The 15,378-nt window shown below is 53.9% G+C and overlaps 1 protein-coding gene across 6 annotated transcripts in view; it reads left to right on the top strand.

The window, feature by feature from the left end:
• SIPA1L3 (signal induced proliferation associated 1 like 3) overlaps positions 1-15,378 on the top strand; it is a 225,285-nt gene that overhangs the window by 177,488 nt on the left and 32,419 nt on the right. For 5 of the 6 annotated variants that reach the window (XM_045786053.2, XM_087870714.1, XM_045786081.2 and 2 more), the window contains exons 13-15: positions 1,061-1,188; positions 6,478-6,596; positions 8,839-9,266. In XM_045786053.2, the coding sequence (XP_045642009.2) occupies positions 1,061-1,188; positions 6,478-6,596; positions 8,839-9,266 (675 nt within the window). The remainder of the gene's footprint in view (positions 1-1,060; positions 1,189-6,477; positions 6,597-8,838; positions 9,267-15,378) is intronic. The other variant, XM_045786088.2, reaches the window with a different exon arrangement.

Consider the following 15,378-nt stretch of genomic DNA (forward strand, 5'->3'; position numbering starts at 1 on the left):
GGTCCTGCCGCGTGCTTGCCAGGGGGAGGGCAGGACATGTTTTCTGAGAGTCTTTATAAGTCTCACATCCTGTCATGTCACATTAGCCACAATTGTGTCCTATGCCTGAACCAACCCCAGGCAGGGAGAAGGGTTCAGTCATGACTGGTTCTGATCTGAGGTGGAATGGACGTTGGAGGCACCCTTAGGATTCACTCCAGGGCGTAGAACCAATGCTGCTGGGACATGAGACCACAGGGAAAGCCTTCTGCTGTTTCTTCCCCCAGATCTCAGCCCTCCCTGCGGTGTACAGAACCAGCCTCCGGGAGAATCTCTGTCTAGGAGATAACTTTGGTATTTCATCCACCCTGCAAGCCTGTGAAGTAGAAAATGTCATTATCCCATTTTTCAGATAGGGAGACCAGTTCAGGCTAACGAGCGCTCGCCTGACCAAGGTCACATAGCTAGTCAGGGGTGGCATTGGTGTTTGAGCCCCGCTCTGCCTCATTCTGGAGCCCGAGCACGTGGCTTCTTCCTCCAACAGGGGCACAGGCACAGAGTTCTGGCCTTTGGCCAGTTGTCACGGCTGTGTGTGCGTCAGTCTCAGGCCAAGCATCGGTCTTCTGAGGAAAAGCCTATTGCGATCTCCTCTTGACAACTGAGGGAAACTGCAGCTCAGGGCTAGGAAGGGACTGTCCCTGGCTGAGAAAGAGGCCAGGCCTCCTGTACCTACAGATGCTTTAGCCCTGAGACAGGCCTGGGAGGCGGGGCTGCTAACAATAGCTCACCCCATTTCTCTGCCAAGAAGCAAGACCCCCTGAGGAACCTACGGGTAGGGCCTCCGCCCTAGCCCCTCCCTCCCTGGAGGACCCTGCATCGCCCTGCACTCCCTGGCATGCTTCCCAGGCGAGACTCATTCCTGACCCTCCGCTAATAGCACGTTTCCAGGATTACTCATCTAGCCTCCCCTCCACACGGAGCCTCCAGTGTATTTAAAACCCACCAGTGAGCAAGTCTCCGGCTCAGGTGGTTTTTGTCCCACCAGCCCTTCACCCTGTGCTTGCCTCTCACTCCCTCGCAGGTATGCAGCCGCCCCACACCCACTGCTATCTTTTGATCCCCACTTCAGCCACGATGGGATGTCCAGCGGCGACTCCTCCTCGGGCGGCCTGACCAGCCAGGAGAGCACCATGGAGCGTCAGAAGCCAGGTAGGGCCTCCCCAGGCCGGCTGTGCCCAGCAGGGCCTCTTCTAATCCACCAGGTGACACCCCTCCTCCTGTTAGCGACGCACAAAAGGAAGCTGTTGGAGCCACATGTGAGATCAGGGAGGTCTTGCAAGAGAACAGCAGGGACCGGTGAGCCTGCCCCTCGTCCCTCCAGACAGGGCATCCGCAGGTGGTGCTCACGCGGGAGCCAGCGCGCAGATGTGCGAGGCGGGGGTGGCGACCTCCCGGGGAAACAGCTGAAAATGGACTAAAAGCAGTGCCGACTGCGTTCTGAGGCTTTCCCTTACATAAACCCTCCTGCCCTCCCTTCCCACTGCTGGAGCTGTACGGCAGATGCCGAGACCAGAGCCCAGATCCTGGTGTCCAGCGTGATAACCTGTCACTTAGTGAGCACCCCACACCCCAGATGAGAGGCTGAACACGGCCAGCCTCTGAAGCCCCCTGGGCCCCTCCCACTCAGCGCCCCTTACAGGCCACCCCTGCCCTGCTTCTCACAGCCAAACTTAGTTCTGCCTCATTCTGCATTTTGTGTATATGAGGCCGACTCCTGCTGATTCGATGCATCGTGTGTGTGTGTCTGGCTCCTGTCGCGCAGTGTCGTGTTCTTGAGTGCCGGCCACATGGCTGTACGGAGCAGTGCAGTTTCCGAGGCGTATTCCATCGTGTGAACGACCCACAGTTTATTACTCCGTTCTGGCGTTGATGGACATTGGGGTCGTTTCCAGTTGGGGATGGCTTAGAATAGTGCTATTGGGAATATTCTCGTACCTGCCTGTGCTGAGCACACGCTCACCCTTCAGTTGGGTGTATGCCCGGAAGTAGAATGGCTGGGTTGCGCGCTGAACTTTTTAAGAGACTGCCACACTTTTCCCAGAGTGACAAACTACGTCACACTCCCACCAGCGACAGAGGAGCGCTTTAGTTGTCCCATGTCCCCACCCACCTTTTCATTTGGGCCATTCTAGTGAGCACATAGCGGCATCACGTTGTGGCTTTAACATGCATCTTTCTGGTGCCTGACGAGACTGAGCATCTTCTCATCTGTGTGTGCTCCTCTGTATGATGATTAATCGTGAGCGTGTACACGTAGATGAATATTCGACACATAATTTCACGCGACAAACTTGGAACCCCTCCAAAGCCTGAGCGCTATTAGATGAATGGGTGGGTTCAAAACAAAGAAAAGAAATGAAGTGTCAAAGAGCGTTGGTGTTGGAGGAGGGAGATGGAGCTGTCCTCTTAGAGAGATGTTCGAGAATTTCCAGGCAGCTCCAGGGGATGACCACGTCAGCACATCACTGGCTCCTTCAGGTACGGGGCGGGGGTGGGGAGGGCAGGGAAGAGCTTGTGTGTCCCAGGATTGGTGGCCTGGGAATTCCTTGGCACTCCAACCCCCGTAGTTCCCTTAAACCAGGGAAAATGGTTGAACTTCATTCAAGGAGGTCAGCCTTCCAACCTCGCTCTACCTTCTGCTGCCTCCGGGACCTGTGGACATGGCTTGCTTCCCTCCTCAGCACACCTGACCCTGCCTGCCACCGCCCGCCGTTCTGTGCTCTCTGCTGCAACACACAGAGATCTACATCTCTTTCTCCCTGCCCGTTCAGAAAAAGAAAAGTGTTGCTTGGCGATCTCATTACACCAAAGTATAACATGGGGAGCACGTTTTTCCAATGTTCACCCAAATAGGGTGTCATGGAAACTCCCCATTGTCCTTCCCTTCTTTCTTCTCTCCTAGAGCTTGGGACTTTGTTACAAGTTGACTTAACACCACCACCCTGCCTCCCCCCACACACAGAAATCAGGGCAGTCGGTGTTTAGAAATCCTCATGAAGCCTAGAATGTGCTCAAGACACAGAGACAAGGTAGTTCAGGATGGGGAGAATCAGGCACCATGACAGATGTGGGGAATCGCCCAGATCAGATGATCGTAATCATAGGAACAGTGCACTATGATTCTGCATGCTTGTTAGATGCCCGGTGCTGTACTAAGTACTCCCTGTGCCCTCTTATTTAATCATCTCAGGACCATGACAGAGTGGGCACTTTTTACGGCCCCATTTTAGAAATGAGGAAGATGAGGCCCTGGAAGTTTGTCACTGGGCCGAGGTCCCTGCTGGTGAGGGGCATAACTGAGATGAAACCAAGACCTGTTGGGTGCTAGAACCCCTCAGCCCCCACTGTCCATAGACAGCACCCACAGCCCCTCACCTGCCGGGTGTGAGGATTTCTCAAGCTTCAGAGCACCCAGGTTGGGAAGGTAGTTCCTGAGTCACCAGCTGCCCCAAGTCTGCCAAATTCACATCTGTCATGTGCCCAGAGTGACAAGGGAGATCATTGCAGCAGGAGAGCCAGGAGGTCACAGGGGGCTGGTCCAGAGAACCAGTGAAGGGCTCAGTATCAGGGATTGCTTAGGGCAGAGCTGAGGACCCTGGGGCAGCCCAGGAGGGATTCCCTCCATTCATTTGACATGTCGCTAATGATAAACACCAGACTGGGCACCAGGGATGCACAGTGTGTGCCAGACAGGCACGTTCCCTGCCTTCTTGGACTGACAGGCTGGTGGAGAGACGGACAACAGACAGGCACACACTGATAAATGCTGAGTAACAAGGGGAAACTATAACACAGTGCTGAGAGAGATGGACAGGGTTTGGGGGAATCTCTGAGCAAATCACATTTCAGGCAAGGCTGGAAAAATTCAAAGGAGTCCCCTGGGAGGAGAACCTTCCAGGGAAAACAGAGACCCTGAGGTAGCAGTGAGTGTAGGAGGAACAGTAGGGAGGCCGTGTAGCTGGAGAGGTGACGGAGGCTGAGGTCAGGGAGGTGACGGGGCCAGAGCTTGTGGGGAGGACTTTGTCCTTCAAGGAATGGGATCTAACTCAGGTGTTCACAGGGTCCTTCAGGCTGCAGATTCTTGTAGGGTGGGGATGGGGGTGAGGGAGATGGGCAGCTTCTAGATTCGGTCGTGGGAAGGTAGAGTTGACAGAATTTCCTGATCCTCTACGTGGATTTGAGAGACGGGATTCAAGGGTGATACCGTGGAGCCATGTGGACTGAGCGGGAAAGACAGTGAGTGATGCAGATTTGGGGGAAGAAAAGGAATTGGCTTTGCCCGTGTTCAGCAGGAGGCATTGGGAGGCAGCCATATATACAAGTCTGAGGTCAGGAGAGGTCTGGGGCCAGAGATGGAAATGGAAGTCACCAGTGTTATAGGTGGTAGTTGGGGCTGGATGCAGCAGCTACAGGCGTGGCTCTCTGTAGAAACGTGGTCTCCAGCATGGTGGGGCCACCTCCCAGGAAACCAGTGGGCCCGTGCAATGCTCCACCGAGGAAAACTGTCTCCGGAGGTAGACAGTAGATGGACGCAATGGGTAGCCTCCCAGCCACCACACCAACAGGACACCCTTGACTATGCCAACCAGGCTGTTCTCTGTGTTGGCCCTGAGTGCCCCACCCAGTGCACTCGAGCAGGAACCTTCCACAGCAAGAACATGGACCCACAGTGCACCGGGGCTGCCCTGGAGGCAGCAGCATGTGGTTGTGAACTCAGGCTCCAACAGGCCCTGTGGGAAGTTCAGGGTCAGCCACGTGACCTTGGTGGTGACCTCATCTGTCCCAGCTTCAGGTCCCTCCTCTGTGGTGGACATCCTAACAGTCTCTCCTTCCTGCATGGTTTGAAGGTCCAGTGAGATCACCCCTGCCCAGCTCTCTCAGCACAGGCCCCAGCCCGTCATTAAGAGAATGATGATTTCCGTCTTGCAAGCACGTATTTTCCATCGTTGCCAGTGTTGTCCTTGTTGGGGAAACAGAGAAAGGGTGCAGAGGTGGGCAGCACAAGTCTGAGGCCCTTTCTGTGTGACCATGGGCCGGGTACTTAACCTCTCTGAGTCTTGATGTTCTTTATCTTTTGGAAGTGGTGTAATATCCACCTTACAGTATTACTGGGAGGACTTAGCAAAGTAGTGTGTGCAAAGCAGTTCTTAATACCTAACACAGGTCATGTGCTTAACAGTCATCTTTATTATCATTATTTTCAATGCAGCAGTGATCAAAAGTGTGGGCCCTGAGGTTAGACCACCAGGGTTCCAGGCCTCTTTCCTCTGTTAGTGCATTTGTGTTTGGTAGATACTAACTAGTCCTCCACTGAAGTTGTACTTTTTTTTTTTTTTTTTTTTTAAGGTCAGTTGCTGAGTTGAGGCACATTGAGAACCTGGAAGTGTAGACTCATTCACACCTACATTAGCTGTCCCAATTTTAAACCTATTTTACCGTGGAACCAGCAACTCCACTTGTGGAGTTCGGTCCCAGCACAATCCCACACTTGCTCAAGGCTGCATGTAGAGGGAAAGACACCCAAACATTGTCATAAGGAAGAATTAAAAATAAGCTAAGTGTCCATCGGTAGGAAACTGGTTTAAAAAGTGATGTCCATTCACATGATGGAATGCTCTACAGCCTTTAAAAACAAGGTAACTTGATGTTCAGGTACGTGAAGGTGTATTATGAGGCTATAAAGTGAGAAGCAAGTGTAAATGTAACGTAAAGTAAAAAGTCACATTGTAGGACAAGGCCTAGTGTGTGATCCCATTTTTGTTTAACAAAATAAGTTATGCATATTTAACCAGCAAAGGATTGCTACCTTGCGTATATAAAGAACACTACTTGGCAATAAAATAAAAGATATCAATCCCATGGAAAATTGGAAAAGGAAATTAACAGGTAATTTACAAAATAGAAAATTCAAATGGCCTGGGGCGCCTGGGTGGCTCAGACGTTAAGCGTCTGCCTTCGGCTTGGGGCGTGATCCCGGAGTCCTGGGATCGAGCCCCACGTCAGGCTTCTCCGCTGGGAGCCTGCTTCTTCCTCTCCCACTCCCCCTGCTTGTGTTCCCTCTCTCGCGGGCTGTCTCTCTCTGTCAAATAAATAAATAAAATCTTTAAAAAAAAAAGAAAAGAAAATTCAAATGGCCAGTAAGGATGAAAATGTGCTCAACCTTCTCTGGACGATGGACGATGGTCCTAAGGCTTTCATGAATTAACCCATGTAAAGCACTAGGATAGTGTCTGGCACATACTAAGCGCTTGGTAAATATTTCATTACTGAGTGTTGTTATACCCCAAGACATAAGTTGACGGAGCCATGGTCCTGTGTGAGTTGAGCAGACAAGCTGGCAGAGGGGTGGGACCATTATTAGGGCCAGATTCCTCAGGTAGACTCGGGTTAGGGCCTGAGTCACCTCTAACCATTGATGTGTCTCCTGTCTTCCTGCAGAGCCTTTGTGGCATGTGCCCGCCCAGGCCCGGCTCTCAGCCATGGCTGGAAGCAGCGGGAGCAAGCACGCCTCCAGGCAGGACCCAGCAGGCAAAGATTCCCCCAACAGGCATTCCAAAGTGAGTCTGGGCCCCACCTGCCTAATCCTGGGGAGCCGGGGCTGCAGGAGTTGGCTGCTTCGCCTCCCTGACCACTGTGGGCTGGGTGGTTTCACCGGGGTGTGGGCCTCTGAGCGCCACACGTGAGCACATCCTCCACCTTTGCCTCCTCTGCTCTAGCAGACAGGCTATAACTGCTTGGTCTAGTACCAGCCGGATGCACAGCCAGGCTCCAGCCCTCACCAACCAGGTCATCGTGAACAAATCCCCTCGTCTCCTTGTGCCAGTTACCCTGTTATTACACTGGTCATGGTCAGTGTTCTCACCAGCTCAGGCTGCTGGAACATACCACAGACTAGATGAACTACAACAGAAATTTATTTCTCACAGTTCTGGAGGCTGGGAAGTCCCAAGATCAAGGCTCAGGCAGATTCAGTGAGTGGTGAAGACCCACTTCCTGGTTCATAGATGGCCTCCTTCTCACTTCATGTGGTAGAAGGGACGAGGGAGCTCTCTGGGGTCTCCTGTATAAGGATATAAGTGTATGTATATGGATTTAATAATCCCACTCATGAGGAATGTATAAATATACAGAGGGAAATAAATATAGGGATTTTATAACCCTCCTTATGAGGGCTCTACCCTCATGACCTAATCACCTCCCAAAGGCCCTCCCTGCTAATGCCATCACACTAGGAGGCCACAGACATTCAGGCTGTGGCAGTAAGTTAACTGAGGTAACAGACAGTCCCCAAAGCTCAGTGATCTCGCACAGTAGTTTGTTTCCCTCCCATACAACAAGTCAGTGTGGTATTCAGTGAGCCTCTTTCCACATGGTGATTCTGGAACCTAGGCTCGCTGTCCCTCAGGCCCTCAGAGCCCTCTGCTGGGTCCCCGCCTCTTTCCAGCAGATTAGGGTGGGAGGAAGAGAGGATCAGGTGGGAAGTCTCTATGGCCCAGGCCTGGAAATGGCATAAATCATTTCCACTTCTATTGCATTGGCCGTTACATAAGAAAACCATCACGTGGCCACACCGCAGCACAGGGGAGGCTGGGAAGCATAGTCCTGTGTGCCTGGGAAAAGGAGGTGGTTTTGGTGGGCACTCGGCAGTCTCTCTGCTTCCCTTCATTCAGTGGAAGTTTGATGGGCACTTAACCACATGCCGGGCCCTGGGACCACAGTGATGGAGGGGACAGATGGGCCCCTGTGCTCACAAAGCTGACATCCAAATGGGGACAATGAGCAGGAAGTAGATGAACACACACGTTCTGGAACACCAGAAACTGGTCTTTGCTATGGAAGAAAAACAAAGCCCAGTTGAGGGAAAAGAGAGCATCAGGCACTGCTGCTTTAGGGTGAGGTGGTCAGTGAGGGCCTCTGGGGAAGTGACTGAAGCCTTGAGTGAAGTACGGGGCCGTCCATGAGCACACCTGAGGGAAGAGCATTCCAAGCAGAAGGAGCAGCAAGTGCCAAGGCCCTGAGGTGGGGGGTATGCCTGACTCTCGCCAAGAACAGTGAGGAGGCCTGTTTGGCTGGAGCAAAGTGATCAGGCAGGAGGGGGCAGATGAAGTTAGAGGCCAGAATGTGGGGCCAGACCTTGCAGGGCCTCAGGGAAGAATCTGGCTTTTCCTGTGAGTGAAATGGAGCCACAGGAAGGTTCTAAGCAAGGAAGGGACATGAGACAGTGCGGGTGTTCACAGCCTCCCTCTGGCTGCATGCAGGAAACAAACTGGGTGCCAGAGGACCAGGGAGGAGTCTGGTGCAGTGGGGGGTGGTGGCGGACAGGCCCAGGGTAGAGCCGTGGAGGACCAGAAGTGGCGGATCCTGGGTCCTCTTTGAAGGTGCAGGCCACAGGATCTACTGTGGGGCTGGACATGGGTGTAGAGCAGAAGCAGGGTCCGGGGTGACTGTAAGGCTCTTGCGTGGGGCGGCTGACAGGATGGAGGTGCCTTTACTGAGGTAGAGACGAGGCGGATCCGGGAGGGAAGGCCAGGAGCACAGCTCTGTGTGTGCTGAGCTTACACTATGGGGGCACCTTGCACTCATAATGTGTATCCCTCTGAGCAGACCTGTAAGGCAGGGTTATCAACCACCCAGCTTTACACATGTGGAAACTGAAGCATGGAAGAGCTATGTCACTCACCCAAGGTACCATGGCCAAGAAGTGAGGGATCCAGAGCTTAGGTGTGGGGAGGACGCCAGGAGGTGAGGTCCGCGCCCTGGCTGTGGAGTCTGGGATGACAGGCTTCTCTCGCCTTCCAGGGGGAGCCTCCGTACTCCAGTCACTCCAGCAGCAACACGCTCTCCAGCAACGCATCCAGCAGCCACAGCGACGACCGCTGGTTGGACCCCCTGGACCCCTTGGAGCCAGAGCAAGACCCCCTCTCCAAGGGTGGCTCCAGCGACAGCGGCATTGACACCACCCTCTACACCTCCAGCCCCAGCTGCATGTCCCTGGCCAAGGTGCCTCGGCAGGCCAAGCCGCACAAGCCTCCTGGAACCATGGGCCTCTGTGGGGGCGGACGGGAGGCCGCTGGGCGGTCCCACCATGCAGACAGACGGCGGGAGGTCTCACCGGCCCCTGCAGTTGCTGGCCAGACCAAGGGCTACCGCCCGAAGTTGTACTCCTCAGGATCCAGCACCCCGACGGGCCTGGCAGGGGGGAGCCGTGACCCACCCAGGCAGTCTAGGTAAGGCATTGCTCCTGACCCCAGTCCTTCAGGGGGTCCTGACCACTGTCTGCTTCCCCCACAGTCCCGACAGTGGGGTTCCCCTCCCTACACACAGGCTCGCAGACGGATGTGCTTACACACTAGTTTGCTTCCAAAGTCAGGAGGCTCGTGGACCACCTGCTCGTGCCCATCATTTAGCCTTCAGGTACCCTGGGTGGGGGGAAAGAAACCCCTAGCTGTCTGCTTCATCTGTCTCTGATTCACTCTGACCCTCTGTCTCTCTTTCCTTCTCTCTTTGCTTGAGACCAGTGGTTTTATGCTTTCTGAGGGTAACTGTATGTGTTAGGTGTGCATTTGGCTGGAGGTAACAGGACATCTGACCCTTAAGCCACCCTTGTGGCTTAAACAAATAGAGGTTTCACAGTCCCCTGATGGGAAATCCACAGACGGCAAAGCCAGACTAGTACAGCAGCTCAGGAAGGGCCTCAAGGCCTGAACCCTGGGCCTTCCTTTTCCACCATTCTTATCATACTGTCTACAGCTTCCTCGTCTGATGTGGCCGTGGTGCCCGTGGGGGGCATGGGGCCAGAGAACAGAGGAAGATCACTTCTTGTAGCTCCCTTTTTCTCGAGAAAGTAAGATCTTTCCCAGAGCCCTTTGAGCAAGCGTGTCCTGAGAAGGTCTGAGAGATCGCGCTTTAGCCCTCCAGCCCCTGGAAGGCCATCAGGCACAGACTGCAGGACCCCACTCAGAGTTTCTGATTCAGTAGGTCAGAGCGGGGCCTGAGAATATGCATTTTGTTAAGTTCCTGGTAGATGGTGATGCTGTTGGTCCAGGGACCACACTTTGAGAACCACTGGTCGCGAGGCAGGCAGCGGAGTAAGTGAGAAGGAACTGGCGTTAATGAGCCATCAGTCTGAGGCCTGGACTGCATATGCTTTGAGCATCAGATTAAAACCCTGAACTATCTCCCAGAGGAATGCACAGAGGTGAGAAAACGGTTCTGCTCCCACAGGGTTCACGTGGTTCTGGTATGTGTGTCCCCTCGAGGTCTGCGGCCCCCAGTGCAGACTCCAGAGGCCCCAGCATTCCTTCCCTTCCCTGACTATACCTGAGCAGGGGCCAGCCCAGGACCCTGATAATGGGGGGGGGGGGTCCTCCTCTCCTTTGGTTTCTAATGCCTTTGCCAGCCCTCAGACCTACGGCCTCTCTCCACACAGGACTCCTGCACCCAGGCAGTGGCCTCAGGCCTTGACCACAACCTACAGTGGACTTCTTTTGTGTCTCTGCAGGAATAGCTGTGTTTTTAAAAAGGCAAAGCAAAAATGCCCCAAATAGCACTTAGCCTGTGTGTGAAGCACTCTGATGCAGTCTCGTCTGTTGAGAATGTGAATACATCTCGATACCTCCTTAAATGATCTCATGACTTAGCAGTGGTTCTCTGACAGATTTGGAAACTGTGTTTGAGAGTGCCCGCATTGTGGGTACCCCCTGCCCCGCCTCGCCCTGGTCCCTGACCTCCCCGAGACACAGGCCCCGAAGGGTGAAGATGGAGAGGGAGAGAGCTCGAGTCCCAGTGCGTTTAGCCTCTGGCTCAGCCCTCCTCCCCACACAGGTAGTTCTCAATCATCTGAACTCTCAGACTTTTGCCCAGCTCCTTCATCCATTTATTTATCAGTTCATTTCATGCACAACTATTTCTTAGAGATCATCACAGACGCTGGGGTGGGAGCTGGGGAGAAATATTGAGCAAATGCAGACCCCCAGCCCCTCTCCCCGCCCTATCTGTTGAGGGAGACAGATGCCAATCAGGCCATCACTGAGACAAATGTCAAAGTGTGCCCACCGAGAAGGACTCTGTACCAGGAGAGTCCTGGGTGCCGCAGGGGTCCCAAGTCCCGGCTCTCCTAGCCCCCGTGCTGGGCGTGGGACCGTGTTAGTAAATCTGAGCAACTGTAGGGTTTTGAAATCTGTGTTCTAAAGGCAGCAGCACTGGGGAGTAGACTGGCTGAAGCCAGGGGTGGGTATAAAATTACCCTGTGTCTGAGAGAAGGATTTGCTGAACCCAGAAATGAAGGGAATAAAATAGGAGAGAAGCCCACTACAAAAGAGGGCCCTGCGGTTGGGAGCTTTAATTTGCATACAGACAATTGATGCTAATTGCAAATCATTCTTATCTACTCATTAAGCTGCTTCCCGAAGTTTTCTCCTAGGCAACCAGCCTCTGGTGTGGAACAGCATTTCCCAAAATGGGGTGCTCGAGGTGATTTGGGTGGTACAGGAGGAAAATGTGTTTTTTTAAATGGGTATATGTTTGCTTTAATGAGTATTAGGAAAGTGTTCCCCGCCCATTCCCTGCTTTTACAGATATTGTCTTGGACAAGTTAAGGAAAATTAAATGAGTGGATTTAAAGAAACATCTGCATGGTAGATGAGAGAATGGACCTCCACCAGGGTTCAGGCCCTCCCTCTGCCTTGCCTTGGCTCTGTGGCCTTGGGCAAATGACTGAACTTCTCTGGGCCTCCGTTTCCTCGTCTGTAAAATGGGGGCTAAATCACATACTGACCTCCTGGGGATATGGTGAAGACTGAATGAGCTGATGTTTGTAGGGCGCTTGGAACGGTACTGGGTAGTAGACCTTGAGCCTGCTGTCATTGAAATCACAGGGGATTGGTCTAAAACTAAATCAGAATGTTTCTCCTGGGCCATGCCTATTGCAGTGCTGGGGACACCACAGTGACTTAAGACAGCTCCAGGCCTGCCCTCTCGGGGCTCAAAGTCCAGCAGGGGAGAGACAAACCCATTCCCAGACAGTGGCAGCCCATAGTGGTCAATGCCCAGGTGAGGGAAGCACCTGGGATGTGGGAGCCCGAAGGAGGGGCCAGACCCCATTGTGGAAGGGGCTTTCCTAGAACAGGGAGGACTAAGAGAGTGGAGTGTCCCAAAGAAGATGTGCACGTCCCACTGTAGGCCCCACTCTGCTCGCCCTCCCACAACCTTACCATCTCGGCTGGGGAACCAAGTTCCCAGATGGTCGTTGGACACCTGTGCCCTGGAAGCCCACACGCACCTCCACCTGCCCCCGGCCGCACTGCCCCTGGCCCCAGGCCGCGCATCAGCCTTGTGCATCGGCTGTCATTAATCTACTTCCTTGCACGAAGCTGCAGTGACAGTCTGCAGCCCAGCCTCAGCTCCTTGGGGCAGGCATGTGCACTCCATAGCTGCCCTTGGCTCTGCTTCCCCAGTACTTTGTAGCGGAGCCCCCGTGTTTATTTGCACAGCAAGCGCCTGGCATGTGCCTGGCCCCCTGCTGGGTGCTGCCCCATGGGGAGGGGCCTTTTGTCCTGACAGACCAGGTACCAGGGAGACAGCAGGCAAAGAATAATAAAAGTAATGACTGCATTGTGCTAGGGGAAAGTCTGGGGAGAGAAGACCCACTGGGATCTCATCCACCCCACTGGGTGGATGTGGGGCAGGGCTGGAGGGCATGTCTCATCTGTAGCCTGAAAAGCAAAGGTAGTTTCCATGAAGAGGGGTCATTTCTGCCAACGATAAAAGCAACAAGGAGGAGGGAGCAGGTGAGTGGTTTTTGAGGGGCTGATGATATATTTTTAACCTAGGATGCAGTTACATGGTGTCTGCTTTGTGACTATTTCTTAAGTCATACATATGCGTTGTACACTTTGCTATATGTGAGATATTATGTTACTTTTTTTTTTTTTAAGAGAGAGGGGACCCTGGGTGGCTCTGTCAGTTAAGCATCTGACTCTTGTTGATTTCAGCTCGAGTCATGATCTCAGGGTGTGAGATCGAGCCCTACATCGGGCTCTGTGCTCAGTGGGGAGTCTGCATGAGATCCTCTCCCTCTGCCCCTTTCCCGTCTCTAAAATAATAAATAAATCTTCAAAAAAGAGAGAAAAAAGATGGAGTGTGGAGAGGGTGTCCCTATGAAAGGGAGTAGCACGTGCAAAGGCCCTGAGGTAGAAAGGAGGGTAGATGCCATTAGGTCACAGAACCACAGGCTCCTTGGCTCACGGGAAGAAACTGAAGGGAGTAGCTGATGGAAGGTTTTTTGGGAGGTCATCAGGAGCCAGACCATGCAAGGTCCTGTCAGCCACATTACAGAGTTCGGATTCCATCCTGTGCTGAGAGGCAGATTAATGGTTTGAAAGACGGTGCTGGAGATGGGACTGGAAGCAGAGCCTCAGGGACAGGGCTGAGGCTGAGATGTGAGTAAGAAGGAAGGGGCCCAGACCAGGGGACAGAGCAGCTGTGTCTGTGTCGGCAAGTGGCTTTGCTAGGACATAAGGAGGGAGGGAGACACAGGTCCAGGACTGTGCCAGCAAGCTGAGAGTCGGCAGGCTGCTGCAGACAGGGAGTGGTGAGGTTCTGGAAACAAGAGCCAGGCAGGCCCAGCCCAAAAATGTTATTCTTACCACTAAAGCACCCACTGTGTGCCAGGGACTGTTCCAAACATGGTGATGTGGCAGGAAACCAAGTCAGGGTTTTCTCTTGTGGAGCTGACATTCTCCTGGAGAGAGAGCAGGACAGACTGAAAACTGAGCAACCACGTGATCTCACTGGGCTTGGGGGGAGGGGGCTGATGAGGCCTGGGGAGAAAAACCCAACAGGACGGAGAGCCGGGAAGGCCTTTTGAGGAGTTGGTATTTTGTAGGAAGTAAGGGATTGACCCAGGCAGAGGAAATAGCAAATGCCAAGACCCTGTAGGTGAACTCATTTGCAGTGCTTAAGAAATGGTCAGCTGGCCAGAGAGGGAGGAGCAGACAGGGCCAAGGGGGGAGAGTGGGAGGACGTCAGTTTTGCAGGGTAGGCCGGACCCCGGTTCTCGCACGCTTACTGACCATGGTCAGCTGCTGTGATTTGGTTCTGAGAGATGTGGGAGCCATGGGAGGTCTGCGAATGCATAATCTGACTTAAGTTTTAAAAAGATTACTCTGGACTATTCGAAGGGTGGAAGGAATTGAGTTTGCCCACAAAAATCGAGGACTGCCAGGAGAGGGGTGGGCCCTGCCGTGCCTGAACAGGGAGACACCGTGTGCTCCCTCCCCGTGCTCCAGCCCTGCCATGGAAGCTGCAGGGGCCTGCAGCAGCTTGTGCCCGTCGATGATTTCAGGGACTTCGCAGACGCTCTCCCCAGACGTTCGTCATGGGAGCCCAGCTTCCAGGCGCACTGCCAGGCGCCAGCGCCCGCTGTGGGCACCGCAGTGGGCCGAGTGATCCCAGGCGGGCAGCCACCTGGCCCCCAGCCCTCTCCCAAGGCAGCACACGCTCCAAAGCTTCTTGGGTTTCCAGAACAATTTGTCAGAGCTGTGAAGGGGCACTCAGAGGCTCTCAGCTCCACAGGAAGCCGGTGGCTTTGCTTCCTCAGGCTGGCCTAGGAAGGAGCCTCTGGGATATCCTTTCTGGGAACACAACCCTTAAAGGTAATTCGAGGGCCTCGGGATCCACTGGGGTCACGCATGACAGAGACCTACTTGCAGAGTCACAGTCAGCCTGGGCGAGGAGCCCGAGCCCTCTAAAGGAAAGCTGGGAGCAAGGCAAAGGCCCTGAGGCCAGAATGTTTCTGGCTAGGAAGAGCTTCCACGTGGCTGGAGCCTGGTGAGTGGGAGGAGCTGAGGGCAAAGGGGGCAGGCCAGGTGGTGTGGGGCCTTGTGGGCAGAGTGGGGGACTCTGACTCTACCCTGAGTAAGGCGGAGCCACAGACAGTCCTGGGCAGAAGAGGGCTGTGATCTGATTCCCGTGTTTACAGGCTCCCTCTGGCTGTTTGGTTCAGTGGGGCAGGGGCGGGGGGGAGGTGCAGGAGGAGGCTGTTGCAGTGATGGGGGGCGTCGGGTGGAGGTTATGAGCATTAATTGGATTCTATATCAATTTGACCCCATATCCTACCCTGGAGCATAACTCCAGCCACAGGCAGAGACTGGTTCAACTCTCAAGGCCATGCCAAACAGCAGGCCAAGACGGCCAGGTTGGTCCAGCAGTTAAGGCCAAGCAGCAAGGGGTACGTGGGTGAGCAGTGTTATTTCCCAGGCTCCGGCCTTGGACTGCCAGTGTCCAGATCACAGCTCCACAGCTGACCCAACACTGTGATCTCCATCAAGGCTCCTTAGT

This window comes from Ursus americanus, chromosome 21 (assembly GCF_024610735.1).
Source record: "Ursus americanus isolate L20-20 chromosome 21, mUrsAme1.1.p, whole genome shotgun sequence".
Classification (NCBI taxonomy): domain Eukaryota; kingdom Metazoa; phylum Chordata; class Mammalia; order Carnivora; family Ursidae; genus Ursus; species Ursus americanus.